A 23,221-nucleotide genomic window follows, 5' to 3' on the forward strand; every position below is an offset into this window, starting at 1 on the left:
CTGTTCCGCCAGATGTCGTTGATCTTCTTCACGGCCTCCCGCCCTAGCGTGACTCGTCTTCGATCTTATCTTCACACTTCACGTGTTCAGATGGCTGACTCAAGGTAGATGAAAGAGTGCACGATTTCCCGTTCTTTTAATAGACCTGTGAGTTGGACCTGTGCTCCCGATCATTTGTCGTAAGTTTGGACTTGCCGAGACCCATGTTAACCTGTGCTTTACTCAACAACTACACAAGTTCATCTTCGCTACTGACTAAGAGCGCGATGTCATCTGTAATTCAGAGATTGTTAATAGTTCTTTCAGCATTTCTGACGCCTTTACTCCAGCCACTAAGAAATATGTTACATTCGAAACCAAGTAAACGGTATATACATGGACCGGTGATCCCAAAGTTAGTCACATTGCACCAGCCAACGAGGACTACCTTGGTTACATGGCGCGCAGTACCTGTAATTCTGTTTGTTTACGCAACCGACTAGGTGGAAATGTGCCTCATGCAACATCAGCGCCTTGTTTCGCACCTAGGGTAGGTTACTAAAATTTCCAGAAAGTGCAAGGCGAAGGTTTGTCGGGCAATTTTGTGTTGTTCGTTTGATTGCTGTTCGACCCGCAATTTGTAGTGGTGAAAGTGCAACTTATCACTGATGATGTGCCGCAGGGAACGATCTGAAACTGTTGGCGCCAGGACACGTCAGACAGCGGAATGGCGGGGCTTCCGACACAGCTTGACGCGCCTCCTGCGCTGGCTCCGCTGTCCACTGTGTTCTTCATCGCTCTGGACTTCTCTTTCGCACAAAATGCAGTAGTCCTAAATCATCACACCCACCGTACAACCGTTAGTTGTCAAACCGGGACTGTCACATACTTTCAGCTCGAAATGGTAACGAGAGAGTCGCTAAAGTGTGGTTGGGAGACCTTATTTCAGAAGTACGCTTCGACAGCGAATGTTCGATACGATGAACTCCACTATGCTGCAATTACAAATGGCAGTCCTGCCTCAATGCATCACGCGCATACTTATTTCGCGCAGTTAGAACAGCGACGCTTCATTCTGCCGGACCCTGCACAGCGCTCCCGGTTTTCCGACATTCTCGTTGTATATACGTTTGATGCATTTATCGTGATGTTGACTGTTAGATGGTAAATTCAGCTCTTCACAATCAACACTCCCTCTAGAGTATCCATTATTATGCTGTCTCCTCTCATCCAGTCTTATAGCCCATTTCTTGTCCGCCATAACAGTTTCCAGTATTTGTCTTTTCTCGTTAATACAACCACACTCATTACTTTATCTGTGCATTACACAACATCCGGTTTCTCTAGATTCACATATCAGAAGTCCCTTAGGATTTATCCTCTCTCAATGCTTCGGAACCATACGGGCCGACACTCCGTAGAAAACACTTCGCAAATCTTTCACTTAATTTTTAAGCTGACATACCAGAGAAAATACTCCTCCTTTTGTAATAGACACCCCTTTTTTTCTTTCTTGATTACATGTTACTGGCAATTTTGCAACCTAGGTGTCTGGATTTATTAACCTGTTACATTAACTTATCTGTAAGTGAGTAACCGAGAAATACGTAAGGGGATAGCAGAAACTTTCGAGACTAGCTCTATTAACCCTCCAGCAGATCACAGTACAAGTCTGCCAGCAAAGGCACACGGAGCACCGACCTTGACAAGATGGTCACCTGACACGAGGCATCCAGTTGCAGCTGGTGCTATTTTGACAACGTTTGTTAACACTCCTGTGATCTCAGAGTCGGCGGCAAGTTGTAACAAGGAGCGAACGTGATATTCTGTACTAAACTGGGGAAATCCGCTACAGAGGTGCATGTCACGATTCGGCAAGTACACATCGATTTCGTAACGTGTAGTACGAGGTGTCTTGAGCGGCACGCCCTCTTCTCGAGCGGAAGAACGTCTTCGGAAGATAACGAGACCTTGCACAAGCGAGATGCGAGGAAATGTCGAAAGTAGTCAGCATCTTGTTCACGAGGACCGTCGGTGAACGATCCGTAACATTGCCGCCCATGTGGGCGTCTCGTATGGAACAGTGCACGCAGTACATAAGCGGAATCTCAAGATGCGGCGTATTGCCACCAAGTACGTCGCCACGACGAGGGTGATGAGGCCCTGAGCGAAAGCAACAAACTGTACGGAGAAGGAGCCCATCTTCTTCACTACCGAAAGAGGCGAGGCATCTCTGCTGCGCGGCCAAAAATATGCTCATGATCTTTCTCGACAATGGGAGCCCTTCGCGTCACGAAATCATATCCGGAGGCCAGACTGTGAGTAGAGAGTTCTACCGGCAGGGTTTAAGACGTCCGAGGCCGGAGTTATGCCTCGCGAAAGAGTGGCTCCTCCACGACTACTACACGCCCTGTCACCGCGCACCCTTCACAGGCGAGGTTCTCGTCAGAAACAAGATTATCGCACTTCCGTTCCCACACTACTCGCCAGATTTGGCCCCTGCGGACTTCGCCACATTCGCGAAGCAAAGATACAGCACAAAGGTCGCCGTTTTGCTACCACTGTGGAAGTCCAGCTCGGCTTCCGGAGGGCGATTGGTATAATATTTTGGGGTAAATCTTCAAGTCAAACAAAAGTTTTCAGAGTCCAAAAGCGTGCAATATTATTTGTGGAGTAAATTCACGGACGTCCTGTGGAAACCTCATCAAAGAACTGGGTATACTAACTACTGCCTCTCAGTATATTTACTCCTTAACGAAATTTGACCTAAATAATATATCTCTGTTTCCAACAAACAGCTCAGTTCATACATACAATACCAGGAACAAAAATGATCTGCACAAGGACTTAAAAGCACTTACTTTAGTTCAAAAAGGGGTCCACTACTCAGGAACACTGATCTTCAATCATTTGCCAGCAAACATAAAAAATTTAGTTACAAATAAAGATCAGTTTAAAAGGGGCCTGAAATACTTACTACTGGCCAAATCCTTCTACTCCATTGACGAATTTTTTAATAGAAACAAATTATATATTGTATATATTCATACTATTAGTATTGTTATTTCAGCTTTAAAAAACTTGACATGTTCCATATCCACGAGGATCTCCTCAGCATGGATCTATGGAACGAAAAAGTAATCTAATCTAATCTAATCTAAACGCTTCGCAAAGGAGATTTCGAGGACAAGTTTCAGCTGAGAACTCTGTATTGCAGCACAAGGTGACCATTTGGAAGGTGAGAGCGTGTTAACGTAGATATGTAATTAAGTACTTTGTTATAAACGGAGACAGCCTAGAAACTCCGTACGTACCACTCTCTTAACTGCCGCGAAAACGAGATTTAACTAAAGACAAATCGCACAGAAGCATCTGGGCAGTCAATTTTGACCGTGAAGAAACCCTAATATCCTGTACAGAGGCAAGTATATCCTGCTACGCACATCACAGCTGTTTGTGGCCGTAGTTGTTGAGAAACTATCTGTAGTCTGAAGGAGACGGGAGTTTAAATAATATGTGTAATTATGATACAGAAGTACGTACGCCGCTGGACAGAGCGGAAGTGACAGTAGTATGTGGGAAATCTCACAGCTGGTAACACGAAGTAAAAAGCGAGAGCGACTGCAACAGTGTGTACAGTGGCGGCATGCGCTGCAGCGGGTTAGGCTGCGAGAAACGGCGCCGACGGAATTTTTCCGCCGTCTCCCACCAGCTCAGTTATTAGTCGCAATTACGAGAGTATTAATTTCCCTCGCCGCCGAAAGCGGGCGAAATTCATTAGCGGCCGTTGGCACCCGGCTGAGCGCCTGCTAGCCCGAGTCGGCCGACAGTGGAGCTCCGCGGGTAAACTGTAATGGTGAATTATGGCCCTCAAAAGGCAAAAATTCAGTCGTTAATTTAATGGCCGGCCCGGTCCCCAAGGAGGCGCCGCAGACGGAGCGATACATTTTTTAAAAAGCCGCGTGCGATCTTGTATAATTATGCGTACGTACGCAATGCACTTGTCCCCTCTTCCTGTCTCGCCTCCAGGCCGCCTCTTTCGCCATTTGTCTTCCTCATATTCTCTCTCTCTCTCTCTCTCTCTCTCCCTTAGCGTTGGTACTTTCGAGAGCATTCGACGTCATTTGCGCGACGGCCACATTAAGCAGATACGCTCTCCACTGAGGACAGTAATTATGAGACGAGGTCGTTGGCGTAACTTCGCACCTCGGTCAAAATTTTCTTTCCCTCTGTCGGCAATAATTTTGAGTGCTCAGCCACAGACCTACCTCGCAGAAAGAGTAAACCTTGTTCGTCGTCGATACACTTACAAACACTAACACACAGACACCCACATGCAGAAGACACGCATGTATACACACACACAACACACACTCCCACACACTCACACACACACACACACGTATGTACTCTTGGAAATGGATGATCCGTCATCAGGTAACAGTCCTCATTTGCTGAAAGTGCTGGAGGATTTTTTTTTTTTTTTTTTCGTCTACGGTGGTATTCCTCGGAGACCAAGATTCGCCGACGAGGAACTAGGTCACTAGTGGTGTGGCTGACACATTACCGGCACGCGCAGTTTCTGACGTGCTGCACCGCTGGGACATCGACTCCCACGCGCGCCAGAACAGAAGTAACAGAACGTCTGCGCCCCGGCAGTGACTCTCTATTATGTAAGCCCAATCCTCAATGGAGATAATCTCGAAAAAATAATCCGGTACGTATTGAGATTGAGCAAAAATGAGTTTTTAGTGTAATTAAGGAGCTGCAGTGTAGCGCTGCTTCACAACTTCAGTGACCGACGAGATGGCACGCTTCCAACTGCTGCCCAGCGGTTAAAAGTGAGTACTTTGAACGTAGTCGGGAGGGAGTGCAGAAAGAGGTTCCTGCCAATTTCGGTACTGCTATGTTCCTGTTAGCAACGTGAGTGCAGCTTTGGATGAGTGTCTCAGCAGGGCACAAAACATCGTCGCGACTTGTGCTCGTCCCCATGCTCTCTTCATGCTTCCAAACATATTTACAGAAGATGTCAAGTCCAAATTTGTACAGTCGTTATCTCAGAATAATCTCTGCTCCTGCAATCGAACCCAACACGGAACGGGTAGTGAAAATTCTGGTCGGGTGGAACTGACTGTAAACGCTCGTGTGCGTTACACCTTTTGTTTGATATTCAGCGTACGTGACTGTCACACGGAACGCCTACTTCACCTCAGCGCGCGTGTGCCGCAGTACTTGTGACAGACAGCGCGTACCGTTCCACTGAGCGCACCATAATCGCAACACAAGATAACGCTCGCTGCTACCTTTCTTAAAACAAAAACTTACCGACTACCTGCTACTGCTGCTCGCTCTCGAACAAGGTAATCCTGTACGCAGAATTACATCTACATCTACATCATACTCCGCAAGCCACTTATTTGTGTGTGGAGGAGGGTACTTTCGGTACCACTGTCTGACCCCTCCAACCCTGTTCCACTCGCGAATAGTGCGTGGGAAGAATGATTGTCGGTAAGCCTCTGTATTGGCTCTAATTCTCGAGTTTTCTCCACATGATCAACACGCGAGATTGTCCGACGCCTCCTGAAAAGTGCTGTCCCGAAATTTCAGTAGTAATCTCTCCCCAATGCACAACGCCTCTCTTGTAACGTCTGCCAGTGCAGATTGTTTAGCGTCTCCGTAACACTCTCTCGCCAGCTAAACGATCCCGTGACGAAACGCGCCGCTCTTCGTTGGATCTTCTCTGTCTCCTAGATGAACAATACTCAATAATCTGGCGAACAAGCGCCTTATAAGCCACTTCTTTCGTGGATGAGTTCCTTAAGGTTCTTCGGATCTGCTTTTCCCACTATCTGTTTTATGTAGTCAATCCACTTAAGGTCGCTCTGGATAGTTACGCCTAGATATTTTGCGCCAGACGCCGTCTCTATTTCTACATCAACATCCATACTCCGCAAGCCACCTGACGGTGTGTGGCGGAGGGTACCCTGAGTACCTCTATCGGTTCTCCCTTCTGTTCCAGTCTCGTATTGTTCGTGGAAATAAGGATTGTCGGTATGCCTCTGTGTGGGCTCTAATATCTCCGATTTTATCCTCACGGTCTGTTAGCGAGATATACGTAGGAGGGAGCAATATACTGCTTGACTCCTCGGTGAAGGTATGTTCTCGAAACTTCAACAAAAGCCCGTACCGAGCTACTGAGCGTCTCTCTTGCAGAGTCTTCCACTGGAGTTTCTCTATCATCTCCGTAACGCTTTCGCGATTACTGAATGATCCTGTAACGAAGCTGGCAGCTCTCCGTTGGATCTTCTCTTTCTATCAACCCTATCTGGTACGGATCCCACACCGGTGAGCAGTATTCAAGAAGTCTCCATTTGTTTAACATCAATACTGTAGCTGTACAGTAATGGATTTCTTTTCCTATGTATGCGCAATGCGTTACATTTATTTACGTTCAGGCTCAACTACCAGACCCTACACCACTCATCGATTCTCTGCAGGTCGTTCTGTAAATTCTTACTAACTTCTGGCGTTGCTGCTTTGGTATAGACAACTGCATCATCTACAACTAGCCTTATAGAGCGTCCTACGCATTCTACTAGAACCTTTTATTCATATATCGTAAACAGCAACGGTCCTATCACTTTTCCCTGTGGTACTCCAGGTATTACCTTTACATCGGTCGATGTTTGTTTCCGTAAAGAGCGGCGTGTCGAGTTCTGTCTGCAAGAAAGTCTTGAATCCAATCGCAAGTCTGCTCCGATACTCCGTAAGCTCGTATTTTTTTCCCATTAAACGGCAATGTGGGACAGTGTCAAATGCCTTACTGAAATCAAGGAACACAGCATCAACATCAGAGCAGTTGTTTATTGTGCTCTGGGTCTCAGGGAGGAACAGAGCGAGCTGTGTTTCGCAGGATCTCTGTTTGTGGAATCCATGTTGATTTTTATAGTGGAGATGTTCATTTTCCAAGAATTTCATAATTCTTCCGCATAAAACATGTTCCATAATTCTGCAACAGATTGACTTCAACGATAGAAGCTATAATTGTGTGGATATGTCTTACGGCCTTTCTTAAAAACGAGAATGACCTGCGCTTTTTTCCTATCGTTAGGTACCTTCTGTTGCTCAAGCGATCTACGATAAATTACTGCTAGAAGGGCTGCAACTTATTTCGTATTATCTTTATAGAATTTTATAGGCATCTCATCTGGTCTTGACTACTTTCCACTACTAAGCGATTGTAGTTGCTTTTCCTTTCCGCCATCGTTTATCTCAGTATCTACCATTTCGACGTTCGTACGACGGTTGAGTAGGGGCAGTGTTGCGATGTTCCGCGGTGAAACAACTTCGGAGGACCGAATTCAGTATTTCGGCCTTCTCTCTGTTTCTTTGCTGGTGTGGTCGCTGAGAGAATGAATAGCTGATTTTGACCCACTTACTGATTGTATGTACGAACAAAATCTCTTTAGGTTTTTATTCAGGTCGGTTGACAACGTCTTACTTTCAAAATCATTGAACGCTTCTCTCGCCGCTCTCCTTACGCTCATTTTCGCTTCGTTCAGCTTTAGTTTGGCAGCTAGGTTTTTACTTCTCTTGAATCTGAGATGAAGTGCTCTTTATTTACGTAGCGCTTTTCTAACACGGCTATTAAACCATGGTGGATATTTCCTATCCCTTAAAACCTTACCCGGAACATACTTGTCTAGGGCATATTGAACGATGTCTTTGTATTTTTTCCATTTGATCTCCACATCTTTGTCCACATCACCGAATATTTTATGCTGACTGGTGAGATATTCAGAAGTTGTATCCTATTATCCTTGCTTAGCAAATATATCTTTCCTGTCTTTCTTAACATTCCCTGTAATACCTGTCGTCATAGATACTGTCACAGCCTTACGATCACTGATACCTTCCTCTACGTCGACTGCGTCGTTAAGTTCAGGTGTGTTTGTTACCAGGATGTCTAAGACGTTACCGTCACGATTTGGTTGTCTAACTTACTGTTCAAGTCAATTTTCGAACAAGACATCCAGAACAATGCAATACGAATCGCTGTCTCTGTCACTTGTTTTGGTGGCATAACACTCCCAGTCTGTACCTGGCAAGTTGAAGTAATCCCCTATTACAACGGTATGATCTGGAAAATTACTAATGATATTCTGCAAGTTCGCTCTACAACTACAGGTCCTGACCCAGGTAGTCTATAAAAGCATCCGATCACCATTTATGACCGTTCTTTGATACTCAGTTTCACCCAGATTAATTCACATTCGAAGTCCGTGATAACGTCGCTAGATTTTATCGAATTTTTTACTGCAATAAATTAGGTGTTATGTTGATTAACACAAAGATGAAGTACTTTTGTCACCCTCGTAACTGTTTCCTTAAAACTTCTGTGAAAGAGTTAAGCATATTCCACCTTCTCCTAGGTGCAGTGATTTTTCTTTCCGTTTCTCGGTCACGGCCCTCTCTCTCCCCAACTCGTTATCATTACTGTTCTGCCACATAGCTCTTCTCCCACCCCCCTTTCCTATTATATGTACAGTGTAGTCAGAAAGAGTGTTGCAGGGTAGCTTCGGATGAGAAATAACTGTTAAGAAAAAATTCGAATCATTGCGCCATTTCCGAGTTAATTAGCATCCAGGTTGGCCGATCTGCCCGTTGCGCGCGCATATTCCAGCGGCCCGCCGGAAGTGGTGTTCGCCAAACGTGTTATTCCGTGGGTTCCCTACGACCAAACAATAGAGCGATACGAAAATTGGAATTGGGACGATAGTAAGGAACGAACCCGAGGCAAATACTGGGCAGTCTCGTGCACTATCACCTACGCTACGAGAACAACTGGCACTAATTGTATCTGGGAGGCGGTTTGAATTTGTGCGTGCATCGATCTGATTGGGTAACTTCGACGCTAACTAACTCGAGAACGGCTCAAAGTAACGAATTTTTTTCTTAACAATTTTTTCTCAGTACCCCCTACCCTGCAACGCACTTACCACAAGCTTTACATTCTGTTCACTCTGTTTCTGATCCCTTAATGGAAGGCTGTGGTAACGCTGCGCTGAAAAAGGACAGTTGCAAACCCCAGGGGGAAAAAGAAGCTGGAAGACGGTGAGAGTAAGAGGAAAGTAAGAAATGAAGAGAAACAACATTCTGAGCTGGAGAACAAGAACGGGGAAGCAGTACCGAGTGGCCGCAAAAGAAGATAAAGATGATCGGGAGAAAGGGAGAAACAGCAGAGTGATAGGAGATATTGGATGTTTCCCGAATTTGAGGAGGCGACGGCGACGGTAATTAAAATAATCAGTTTACTGGTACATTGAAATCAGTACAGACACGTGGTAAAGAAATTGATAAGTTATGCTTCATCCGCGAAGGATCAGATGTAACAATGAACTGTGGTAGAGGTTTGTTGGTTCTTGTGCTTGCAATCGTGCTGTGCTGCAAGTGCTGGTGAAAAAACCCCGAGATTATGTCTGGGATGACCGCTTTCCGGGGAACTAACGTTCTAAAAATTGTTCGGATGTGGCAATGAAATGTTTTGTACATTCCAAACTTCGATGAATGCGTCAAAATAAAATTTTTTGCGTATGTGCGAAGTATTCCCCGACTTTCCTCCATGGAAAATTTTTCTGACTGTTTGGTATAAATTACCTGTTGTCTTCGGCAGCTCGTTAAAGAGTCATTATGTTTCGTTTTATTTCTTACACTCATTTATCTCTGTGTCTGTATTGCACTGGAAACATCTGTGCGGCAGTGAAAATGTTTGCCGCCTGCACTTCGAGTCAGTTCTGGAAACAAACCTGTTCCACTGACGCACGTCACTCGCGTTCGACTACACTAGTGCGCACTTCACCCTTCGACCTCGAACTTTCCCCCAGTACAGCTGGCTACATGGCTCAGAAGAATTACAAAATGAAGATGAGCGACAAACGGTAGCTAATTGTGCACGAGGAAACATCACTAATCGTTATCAACGCAATAGATCGTATGAAAATGTTTCTAATGTAGGAGTAATGTCGCACTGTTATATTTCAACATTATTCCTCCATTCAGGAACAGTTATCTTGTAACAGAATATTATAGAGCGTATGGTTGTAAGACGTGCGTTATTATTTGAGAATATTTTGTCTTATTTTGTACATAAAATGCTATATACGATGAGTTTGCTGTGAGTTCTATACTGTCCTGCACGCTAGGCCCCCTCATTCCGCACGATTATTGAGAACTGCATCCATTTGATCCTGCTTATTGTATTCGAGCCTTGGGCTCCCTCTACAATTCCTACCCTGTACATTTCCCTCCATTCACTGACGTCGCAGGAGGTGTCCTATCAACTGATCATTTCTCTTAGATAAGCTGTGTCACAAATTCCTCAACTCTTTTTTCCCCAGTTCAAACTAGTACCGCCTCCTCATTCTTCTGTAGCACAACTAACAAAAATTTATATTCTCTTCTTGTCTGAGCTGCCTATCGTCCACGTTTCTGTTCCAGTCAGGACTACACTCCATACAAGTACCTTCAGTAAAGATAACTTGACTTTTAAATTTATATTCATTGTTAAGAAATTTCTCTTTTTGCCGCCTCCAGTATGCATTTTACTCCTCACGTACTTCGGCTATTTTTAGCTATTTTGCTGTCCTAGTAGCAAAAGTTATCGACTGATTTTACTGTCTCACTTCATCTGATTTAAGCCGACTGTATTTCATTAGGTTTGTTTAACTTTTGTTGGTGTTAATCTCATAATCTCTTTTTCAAGCCGCTATAAGCTCCGTTCAACTGTTCTTGTAAGTCCTTCTCCGGCTCTGACAGAATGACAATGCCATCAGCAGACCTCCAAATTTTTATACCGTATCCGTGAACAGCAATTCTCCTTCCAAATTTCTCCGTAGTTTCCATGCTGCTTGCACAATGTGCAGACTCAACAACATTAGAGAGAAGCTATAGCCCAGTCTCAATCGTTTCTCAACTACTACTTCCCTTTCACGTTCTTCGATTCTTGTAACTGCAGTCTTTTCTGTTCAAGTTGTAGGTAACTTCTCGCTCCTTGTATTTTTCCTCTGCTACTTTCATAAATTTAAAAATTAAATTTTGGAAAAATACTCAAAGTTCCATGAAATGAATTTTTTGAAAGTAATAAATAAAAAGGATCATTGAAACATTTGACATACCTTTGAAATAGCTCGAGGTCATGGAACAATTGCCATATGCACCCTTCAAAATTTTGCGGTTCTAGGTTAAACATTGACTTTCATACTCTCAGCTGGCATCTCATTTGTTGTACATGTGCGCATGATTTCGAGCATCATTCAAAGGCGTGTCAGACATTTCTCAAATGTATTTCATTATTTACTTGCAGATAAATCGTTTCATTATTATTAAGAGTATACAGATCAAGAGAAAGCGGAGAAGTGTCAGTTTGTGCTGTAATTTGATATTCATTTCATTTTTTTTCAATACGAAAGAAAGAATTCCGCGATTTCTACACCAATACAACTTTTTATGTGTAGTAAAGTTCTAGAAGAGATGAACTTCTTTAATATTTGATTGAAATAGCTAGTAGAATCTGTTAATGAGCTACTTCAATTTTCCCTTATACGCTGCTCAGTTTAGTTCTCCATTTGTCCATTTGCGACTCTTCGTTCGTCTATGAAAATTCCTGTGGTAATTTTCCTTCATATCACTAATTAAATTCTCCTCAGTTCCCTGACTGCTTCCAAGCAATTAAACGCACTTTGCGAAACTGGACCTCACGCTGGTCAATGTGGTACCAAATTTATCGGTTGCTGGCTATGATAATTCCAAAAAAGTCCATTGTGTAATTTGTAGTCTTCTTCTCGCTCCGTTCAAACATTCAAAGAGAAAAGACATTATAGTACTAAGTCGTGATATATTATTTTGAAAACACTGTCTTATTTTATTACTTAAGAAACTATATGCTGCAATTAAAATTTATTAAGGCAATGCACTTTTCATTTATTGAAAATTCATATGTTTGCCACATGTATAGGATGTGGAAAAACCACTTATACACAACTTATTGTTTAGGAGAGATAAAAGGGAACACTTTACAACGTGATGAAAATGGCTCCCCGCTAGCGGCCGAGGAAGATCTTGACAGTGACATTTACATTCGGTGTTCAAACTTCCGTGTGATGAACGTTACTTTGAAGGTGTTGTTACTCTTCTGTCGTTTTCCATTAATGGTCAAGTGGAATCTGCGTGGTAATGATTGTCTAACACGGTCAAAACACCTACATCTCTGTGAATACTCTTCACTTCACACTTAAGTGCCAGGCAGCGGGTTCATAGAATCGCTTTCGCGTGATTTGTTTCTGTTCCATTATCGAACACCACGCGGGGAAAACTATCACTCATATCTTTCTGAGCGAACTCTGATTTCTATGATCATTTCTCGCTATGTAGTTGGGCATTAACAAAATATTTTCGCATTCTGGGAAAAAGTTGGAGATTGAAATTTTGTGAAAAGATCTTTAGTGATTGCCGCCCCAACTCGCGTATCACATTCCTCAGATTCTCTCCCCTATTCCGCGATAATACAAACCGAGATTTACTTCTTTGAAGTTATTCGATGTACCGTGTTAATCCTAGCTGGCACGAAACCCATTCCGCACAGCAATACTATCGTAGAAAACGGATAAACGTAGAGTAGGCAGCGTCTTTAGCGGATTTGTTGCATTTTCTAAGTATTCTGCTAATGAAATGTAGTCTTCGTTTTCCCTTGTTCACAACGTTATCTATGTGATAGTTACAATCTAAGTCACTCGTAATTGCTGAATTGATAGTCTTTAGATTCGTGTGATTTATCATGCACCCGAAATTTAAGAGGTTCCTCTTAGCACTGATGCGAATGACCTGCTCTCTTCGTTATTTAGGGATAATTGTTAATTTATGTGAGATACAACTTTTGTTTTGCTCTATTATTTTCCGTCAGTTACTATGAAGTGTAACATTTCTGCAGGAAAGCACGAATCTAGTTGCACGCAGTGACTTGTGACTTGTGACGAACGATATCAACAGACGTCTGAAAATCTAGAGAAATGTAATGAGTTTGAGATGCCCTGGCGATAGCACTCATTACTTCGTTGTGTTTCACAAGAGCGATATTTTACGAATCCGTGCTATGTGTCAATAGATTGTTACTTTCGAGCTAATTCACAATGTTTGACCACAGTGTATGTTCCAAAATCCTGCTGCAGGTCAAAGTGGATGATAATGATCTATAATTCAGCAACTCACTCATGTTTCATTTCTCGAGTATTGGTGTGACTTATGCCACTTTCCAGCCTTTAGGCACGGGTCTTCCGTCGAGCGAAGAATTGTCTATGATTCCTAAACAGGAGTCAAACATATGTTTCACGAATAACGGCTTCAGCTTCAGCCAAACGTGCGGGAATCTCTTCTGGAGCATATGTCAGTGACTAGTACACCAAGTGCTTCAGCTCACACAACACGAAGAAATCCTTACGATGTGAGCAACACATCTGAAACAATAATCATCGTCAGCCTTTGATGGCGACACACTGCACGTGTAACTACAGTGTTACAAACCGGAAATCTTCCTTGTTGTCTTCTCTAAAAACTTTCAACTTCCGTTGTTGTTATTGCTGTGGTCTTCAGTCCTGAGACTGGTTTGATGCAGCTCTCCATGCTACTCTATCCTGTGCAAGCTTCTTCATCTCCCAGTACCTACAGCAGCCTACATCCTTCTGAATGTGCTTAGTGTATTCTCTTGGTCTCCCTCTACGATTTTTACCCTCCACGCTGCCATCCAGTGCTAAATTGGTGATCCCTTGATGCCTCAGAACATGTCCTACCAACCGGTCCCTTCTTCTAGTCAAGTTGTGCCACAAAGTTCTCCCTAATCCTATTCAATACCTCCTCATTAGTTATATGATCTACCCATCTAATCTTCAGCATTCTCCTACAGTCCCACATTTCGAAAGCTTCTATTCTCTTCTTGTCCAAACTAGTTTTCGTCCATTTTTCCTTCCATACATGGCTACACTCCATACAAATACTTTCAGAAACGACTTCCTGACACTTAAATCTATACTCGATGTTGACAAATTTCTCTGCTTCAGAAACGCTTCCCTTGCCATTGCCAGTCTACATTTTATATCCTCTCTACTTCGACCATCATCAGTTAATTTGTGCCGGCCGGAGTGGCCGTGCAGATCTAGGCGCTACAGTCTGGAGCCGCGAGACCGCTACGGTCGCAGGTTCGAATTCTGCCTCGGGCATGGATGTGTGTGTTGTCCTTAGGTTAGTTAGGTTTAAGCAGTTCTAAGTTCTAGGGGACTGATGACCTCAGAAGTTGAGTCCCATAGTGCTCAGAGCCATTTGAACCATTTGTCAGTTAATTTGCTCCCCAAATAGCAAAACTCCTTTACTACTTTAAGTATCTCATTTCCTAATCTAATTCCCTCAGCATCACCCAACTTAATTCGATTACATTCCATTATCCTCGTTTTGCTTTTGTTGATGTTCATCTTATATCCTCCTTTCAAGACACCATCCATTCCGTTCAACTGCTCTTCTACGTCCTTTGCTGTCTCTGACAGAAATACAATGTCATCGGCGAACTTTAAAGTTTTTATTTCTTCTCCATGGATTTCAGTACCTACTCCGAATTTTTCTTTTGTTTTTGTTGTGTCTAGACAAGACAGCCTAGACACAATGAGAGGAAGCCGAAAGGCACGCGCTAAGCTAAAGCAGGGTGCGTGAGGTCTGAAACAGGATATGTTATGAATGCTATAAAGAAAAGTACGTAGCTTCTGGAATACTTAACTTTAATCCATCCTTTTGGTACATCTGGAGATTGTGGCGATACAAGTGAGACTCTTTAGATACATGCAGTGTTACTAATGGCGCCTTGCTAGGTCGTAGCCATTGACTTAGCTGAAGGCTATTCTATCTGCTCGGCAAAGGAGCGAGGCTTCGTCAGTGTAGTCGCTAGCTACGTCGTCCGTACAACTGGGGCGAGTGCTAGTCCGTATCTCGAGACCTGCCTTGTGGTGGCGCTCGGTCTGCGATCCCTGACAGTGGCGACACGCGGGTCCGACATGTACTAATGGACCGCGGCCGATTTAAAACTACCACCTAGCAAGTGTGGTGTCTGGCGGTGACACCACAGTTTTCTTTACTGTCCGCTCAATATACAGATTGAATAACATCGGGGAGAGGCTACAACCCTGTGTCACTCCATTCCCAATCACTGCTACCCTTTCATGCCCCTCGACTCTTATAACAGCCATCCGGTTTCTGTAAAATTGTAAATAGCCTTTCGCTCCGTGTATTTTATCCATGCCATCTTTAGAATTTGAAAGAGAGCATTCCAGTCAACATTGTCAAATGCTTTACCTAAGTCTACAAATGGTAGAAACGTAGGATTGCCTTTCCTTAATCCAGCTTCTACGGCAAGTCGTAGGGTCAGTATTGCCTCATGTGTTCCAATATTTCTACGGAATCCAAACTGATCAACTTTTGTATAAGTAGCTTTTTTCCGCACTCTATATATGTGGTAGTAAAACATATAGTGCTGATGGTAATAGGGAAGCTACTGTGTGTGTGTGTGTGGGGGGGGGGGGGGGGGGGGGAGGCGGCTGAACTTGGCTTAAACTGCTCTAGTAGTTCCAGAGCTGTGCTGGAGCGTATACGCACACACTCATACTTACACACACACACACACACACACACACACACACACACACACACACAAATCGTTTTTTTGTGCATAGTATTGTAAACAAACATGAGGCAGAGTGAAGTGAAGTGTGTAGAGGGTAAGTGGTTGCGGGATGTAGGAGAGATTGGAGACAATTGGTAGGGCGCGCGGCAGCAGATGGACAGCCGCGCAGTGCGGCGGCGCGCCAGCTGGGTACCGACCGCGACGTACTGCCAGCCTGCGGCGACGCGCACCAGCAGCGCCTGCTCGTCCATCACGTACGCCAGCGTGCCCACGGGGCTGGCCGCCGTCATCTGCAACACGGACACGGACACGGACACGCGGTCACCACACTCTGCCCTTCTTTCGCGCCGCCACGATGTAAACACTGCACACTGCAGTCCGCCGACTGCGTGTACACACAGAGTACAGAGCTGCTCTGCTATACCCCAACGTCCCTACACTGTATTACAGCTCATCGTCCACTTTCCACGATTGCTACGGAAAGGAAGCTCTGCAATAAGGAAAGGCATAAAATCCCCGAATTTTTTAAAAAGTGACAACAACGGAAAAACGCTAAATGTGAACATTTATTGTTAGCCTTTACCCAGAATTATCGAATGAAACAACAAGCTTAGTACGATAATGATGCAAAAGAAGGAAATGAATTAAAATTTGTATCACAGTCGAGACTCGAACCCCCATCCCCTCGTTTACCGAGCCAGAAATACTGACCACTACTCCACCACATTACTACAGTTAGCATCGCCACACGAACTATCCAAGTCTAGTGCCGTCCCCAACACAAACTTCAATTCATATCTTCAGTTTATTTTCTTCCTGAATCGTCACTATTACCAGGGCTCTCCGGTATTGCAATCGCAATCCAACGTTGGACTTAATGGCGTAATGGGGAAGTCCTGTACCTTGGGTGATATAATAGATATACAGCGTGAGTCGCGTAACACGTAACACCCTCTTTATTCCGGGGGCGATTGCACGTATCGGCATTCGGTTTTCGGCGAATCATAACGGACTATGGGGCACATACGTTGGCACATGCACAATAATCACAACGTTCATATTGACCGAGATAATGAGGCAAGTACATGTTTTTTTAATGGGACGCTATACTTTTTTTACCGTCATTCGAACGCTCTGGAAAAGGCGCGTGTATTGATGTAATGCATGTTGCTATTGTGATTCAAACTTTCCTTAAAAGAGGGCGGATGAGGATGTACCTACGTAGCGTAGGCCGTGCGTGCTGCACAGAGCACGGAAACTCGGCCTGCGGGTCGCCCGAGGCGTGTTTACAGTCTGCAGCCGCTTTCGACCGCCTCGACCTTCAATCGTACAAGATTTCCCAGCGTCTTTTAAGCGAAGTTTGAATCACAATTGCAAGATGGGTTACATCGCTATATGCGCCTTTTTTTCCAGAGCGTTCGAATGATGGTAAAAAATGTATAGCGTCCCATTTAAAAAACATGTACTTGCCTCATTATCTCGGTCGATATAAACGTTGTGATTATTGTGCATGTACTAACGTATGTGCCCCATAGTCCGCTATGATTCGCCGAACACCGCTTGTCGATACGTGCAATCGCCCCCGGAATAATGGGGGGTGTTACGTCTTCCGCGAGTCACCCTGTATATAGATATATAGCGTCCTGTGCTGGGGTGCCATTCAAATGCCGGAGAGCCCTCGAAATAGTGACGATTTACGGGGAAAGTAAGCTGAAGATATGAAGCGAACTCTGAGTCAGAGTGGGAACCCCATAAGCAGGACTGTTACGCCTAGCGCTATGGTAGTGTAATGGCCAGCATTTCTGTCAAATAAGCAAAAGGACCCGGGTTTGAGTCCCGTCAGTCGCACAAATTTTAGTATATTTTTTCAGTTTCCATCAGTATCCTAGATAAAGATGAGACTTAAATGTTTCGGGAAAAATTAATTCTAACAAGTTTACTGCTGCCTCTCACTTATTTCTATGACACGTTTCAGGGATTTAAGCTTCCATCATTAGGAGGATTAATGTGGCTTGTATTTGTCGTTTTGTATCTTTCGCGTTATCTCCGACAATGGTCTCCGAAAAGTGTGATGGTACACGCGGTGTAGCACGACAGATAAATAATTCTGTGAGCACTGGAAACAGTGCCACATGTTACCCCAGGGTCATTTTATAACACAGACAAGGCACATTAATCCACAAGATGATGGAGGTTTAAACTTTCGAAATACATGACTAGTAACAGTAAATCTGTTTTATCATTCGATAAAATGTAATAACTAAATGTTTTGTCATATTATTGTATTGGCTAATACTAACTACAAAATAAAGTTGAAGCATTAATTTGAAGATTTTCTGCGCAGACACTCTTCAGTGGTATGGAGTAGAAGGTGGTGCATGAAAGAAGGTTCTTCATTTCCTTCTTGAACTGTAGTACATTACCTTCTAAATATTAATATATATATATATATATATATATATATATATATATATATATATATATATATACAATTACTGAGCACATAATAAACACTTTAAATAATAGAATACCGTCAGTCAGGATCTTCAGTGGCCAAGCGAAGGCATTTGACTTCATCTGTTGTAATTTTGTTTTAGAAAATTTAAGCTTTTTGTCGATTACATACTTCAGCACACGCCACATATAGTTCTTATTTGAGAAACAGAAAGCAGAAATCTGCTGCAGACCCTACTAACATGCAGAATAACATGTAGCACAATTAGTTGCACCCTAATTGTTGGGAGTACCATACAAGCAACAGCCAGCATCAGCACGTGTACTGGGAGGAGGGCTCGGTCACGCAAGGTGGTGTGATTGTGTGCGTAATGCTGTCGATGCACGTTTAATGACGGCCACACACTATCGTGGGCAATACAAGTGTCACAGTTAAAATTTAAAAAACAATTTCCAAAAGTGCGTCTAATATTAAGAAAGAGTGATGACCCAAAAACAGACAAACGTTATAAAAAATATTGTGCTATATTAAGGAAAGTTATTAAAGGTCCAGAAGTATGTGTATTATGTCTGAGATTAGCTACTGTGATGATAAAATTAAAACAAACTGGAATATTATTGAAAGAGAAACAAGCCAATGAAGAACACAGAAAGACTGTATGAAAACTTTATCAGAGGTTGAAAATAGTTTAACAATCATTTTTTAAATGTTGTGTAGAGAATAGGATTATGACGGTTATTAGAAAAGGCAAAGCTACATATGCAAGAGGCAATACCCATGGAATTTGATAAAACTGAAATTCTATCCACCTTCTGAAGTTAGGAAAATAATAAACTAAGTCAAAATTAAAACTTGCATAGAATTATTGGCATCTCTGACAAAGTACTAAAAGCTTGTTCCCTACGGATAAGTAGGACTCCCAGCCACATGTGTAACAGTCCACTGAAGTACGTCATTTTTCCTGATAGATTGGAATATCCTATAGTTAAACCATTTTAGAAAACGTAGGACAGGTCTGATGCCAACAGCTACTGCCCAATCTCACTTCTGACAGCTTTGTCCAAAACTCTAGAATAAGTGATGTATTCAGGAGTAGCTTGACATACCTGTAAAATATAGTATTAACAAAAAGCTAATTTGGTTTTCAGAAAGGCTTTTCAACAGAAAATGCTATATACGCCTTCACTGATCAAATACTAAATGCTCTGAATACTCGAACATCACCAGTCCGGATTTTCTGTGATCTTTCAAAGGGTATTGGTTGGGTACGTCATGGAACCGATATCGACAAGCTTAGGTGTTGCGGTATGACTGGGACAGTGGACAAATGGTTCAATTCAAATTTAAGTAGAAGGGTACAGAAGTTTGAAATAGACAACTCATATAATGCGCAAAGCAGATTTCTGAAATTAGGGATATACCGAGAATCGGGCCCCATAAGCTTTAATCTTGGGTCTTAATATGTACACTATGAGATCAAAAGTGTCCGGACACAAGGCTGAAAGTGACTTACAATTTCGTGGCGCCCTCCATCGGTAATGCTGGAATTCAGTATGATGTTGGCCCACCCTTAGCCTTGATGACAGCTTCCACTCTCGTAGGCTTGCGTTTAATCAGGTGCTGGAAGGTTTCTTGGGGAATGGCAGCCCATTCTTCACGGACTGCTGCACTGGGTGGAGGTATCGATGTCGGTCGGTGAGGCCTGGCACGAAGTCGGCGTTCCAAAACATCCCAAAGGTGTTCTATAGGATGCAGGTCAGAACTCTGTGCAGGCCAGCCATTACACGGGTTCTATCGTCGTGCAACCACTCCGCCACAGGCCGTGCATTATGAAAAGGTGGTCGGTCGTGTTAGAAGATGCAATCGCCATCCCCGAACTTCTCTTCAACAATGGGAAGCAAGAACGTGCTTGAAACATCAATGTATGCCTGTGCCACTGTCATGCAAAGCAACAAGGGGTACAAAACACGACCACACCATAACACCAACGTCTCCGAACTTTACTGTTGACACTACATGCGCTGGCAGATGACGTTCACCTGGCATTCGCCATACCCACACACTACCATAAGATCGCCACGTCGTGTAACGCGAAACGTCACTCCACACAGCGTTTTCCACTGTTCAGTCGTCCAATAATTATGCTTCTTACACCAGGCGAGGCGTCGTTTGGCATTTACCGTCGTGATGAGTGGCTTATGAGCGGCCGCTCGACCATAAAATGCGTTTCCTCACATGTCGCCTAACTGTCATAGTACTTGCAATGGATCCTGATGGAGTTTGGAATTCCTGTGTCATGGTCTGGATGTACGTCTGCCTACTACACGTTAGGACCCTCTACAACTGTGGGCGGTCTCTCTCAGTCAACAGACGGGGTCGGCCTGTACGCTTTTGCGCTGTACGTGTCCCTTCACGTTTCCACATCGGAAACAGTGGACCTAGGAAGCTTTAGGAGTGTGGAAATCTCGCGTACAGGCGTATGACACAAGTGACACCCTATCACCTGACCACGTTCGAAGCTCGTGAGTTCCGCGGAGCGTTCCATTCTGCTCTCTCACGGTGTCTAATAAGTACCGAGGTCGCTGATGTGGAGTACTTACAGTACTCTTTTTTTACTAGTCCTGTAATCTGACACCTTATAATTTTACCTGTTGACTTTTATTCTTGCACATTTTCTAAGTAGTTTTGAAAATAACATGCCAGTGTATGTTGGCAAGATGTGCATTTCCCCCTTCCATTTTGCTATGCGTTTTTAATGTACAATTTTCACGTGTCACATGTCACATAGAGGGCGTTCCAAGCCCCAGTCACACCGAGGTCTGCTGTATAGGTGAATGTAAACAGCGGCTTCAGTTATTGTGATCGTTTCATAGCTTCTGTTACTGCTAATAACTAGACACCAGTGCCTACGAGCTTTAATTTGTTCGCTACAGGTGTGTTCTTACCAACAGTTGGTTTATACTAAGGTGTATTTGTGGTCTTTAGTTTCTTATTCACTGATCGCTGTGTGCAAATTTTTAACTTCCAGCACTGAAGATGATCATTATGTGATCGAAAATCGATTTTTCTGTTAGTAAATCATCAAAATTACGGCCAACACTGACTTTCCTTCTAATTTTATCTAACAAATATAGAGTTTGAACAGAAATTTGTAGCTAGGGCAGAATATTCCAAATTTTTGAGTGTGTGCTTTGATGAGAGACTGAATTGGAAGAAACACAGTGATGATCTACTGAAGCCTACATTATTACTGTTATCGCAAATTTTGTCAATAAATATGAAAGAAAATTAGCTTACTATGCCTATTTTCATTCACTTCTTTTGTATGTCATCATATTCTGGGGTAATTCATCATTAATTAAAAAGTATTCATTGCACAGAAGTGTGTAATAAGAACAATAGCTGGTGCCCAGCCAAGATCATCTTGCAGATACTTATTTCAGGATCTAGGGATATCAGTAGTAGCTTTGCAACATATATATTCGTTTATGAAATTTGTTATTAGTAACCCATCACAACTCAAATGCGATAGCAGTGTACATAGCTTCAAAACTAGGATAGAGGCTGATATTCACTAATCTCTCTAACTTTGGCACAGAAAATCTTTGTTCACTCAGCAAATAGCATAAAAAAATCTGACAGATAGCTAATCGATATTTAAACACAAATTACAAGAACTTCTTAATGACAATAAGTTCTACTCAACAGACGGATTCTTTGATATAAATGATTAATATTAGAACTAAAAAACCTTGAATTATGCCATGTAAAGAAACCGTTCGTTAAACTGAGATATTCAAAACGATTATGAAGCTCTGAGGATCCCTCCGAGCACATATGGTGGTGCTGGTCATTGCTTCTATGATACTTCAACAGTTAGGGGCTATCAGTGCTAATGATATTACCTGCTATTTCACATGTTAGTAATGACAGTATATTATATCTACATCAAAGTTTCATTTATTTCTATCTAAATTGGCATGTATTTGCGTCTAGATAACCATTTTGTTCTTGAATATTGGTGGTATAGAACCGACTTTTATAAGAAATTTGTGTTTCTATAAAACTTGCAATAAAATATTTGTTATCTTTGTGTGTTTGTAACAGGTCATCAGATGATGTATTAGACCCAAAGCATATTATGACACTTAATAAACAAGTTAAGAAAAAACTGTTTTTAAGCAACCACGCAGCCTTAGTGGTTATATGCCTCTAATAGGAATTTCAGTCTCATTTAGAATTTAAACTGCATTACCCTACAATGAAGAATACTTTGCCACAGAAAGGGGTGACATATCTATGGAAGCAAATAAAATATATGAAAAAACACAGAAACGTTTCCAAATACAGATTAAAGATGTTTGTCCTTAACAGCTACTATACCATAGAGGAATTCTTGAACAGAAATAATTAGTCATTTATACAAAAAGGAAAAACCTGTGAAACCTGTAAAACGCCAGCATGTAGCACATAAATTTTGTGGAAAATTTAGTACATCTACCAGAGACAGCAAAAACAAGAAGACATGATGTGTTGCTGATTCGAATAGTGTGTTGCAATTTCCATGTTATAAAATGGAATAAGATAAAACTCGTCAACATCTCACCTCTACTGTTCAACATTGTTTACGTTTTCCTTTTTCACCATGGTTTACACAGTCAGAAGTTTCAGTCAAGTCACATTTTATTTTCGCTAGCACTAATTCCTGATTTATTGACTACCATTTGCAGAGGTATCTATAGCACTTTTATCTGATACTTGTTTATCAAGGAAAATTGCCAAACACCAGTATCTTTTGAGAAGTTATTTTATTTAGATTATCAGCATCTCATTAACGCCTCTGCATGTTAAAAACGAGTGTATGCGCAGTGATTATCAAGGTATAGCACAGTTGACATTACAGAAAATGAAGCATAATAATAAAAGCCCTTAAAACCTACAAAACACCATTAGCTGCTTTAAGAAAAGTACCTGTACACACAGAGCACAACAAAGCACAATATGTGCACATACTGGTTAGCATCGAATCAATTTGGAATCACAAAGATAGAAAAGAGCATGCCAAACATTAC

The 23,221-nt window shown here is 42.6% G+C and overlaps 1 protein-coding gene across 1 annotated transcript in view; it reads right to left on the minus strand.

The window, feature by feature from the left end:
• LOC124605267 (collagen alpha-1(XV) chain-like) overlaps positions 1-23,221 on the minus strand; it is a 228,357-nt gene that overhangs the window by 101,002 nt on the left and 104,134 nt on the right. Inside the window, exon 8 of the mRNA XM_047136831.1 lies at positions 15,892-15,984. Coding sequence (XP_046992787.1) covers positions 15,892-15,984 — 93 coding nt within the window. The remainder of the gene's footprint in view (positions 1-15,891; positions 15,985-23,221) is intronic.

This window comes from Schistocerca americana, chromosome 3 (genome assembly GCF_021461395.2).
Source record: "Schistocerca americana isolate TAMUIC-IGC-003095 chromosome 3, iqSchAmer2.1, whole genome shotgun sequence".
NCBI lineage: Eukaryota > Metazoa > Arthropoda > Insecta > Orthoptera > Acrididae > Schistocerca > Schistocerca americana.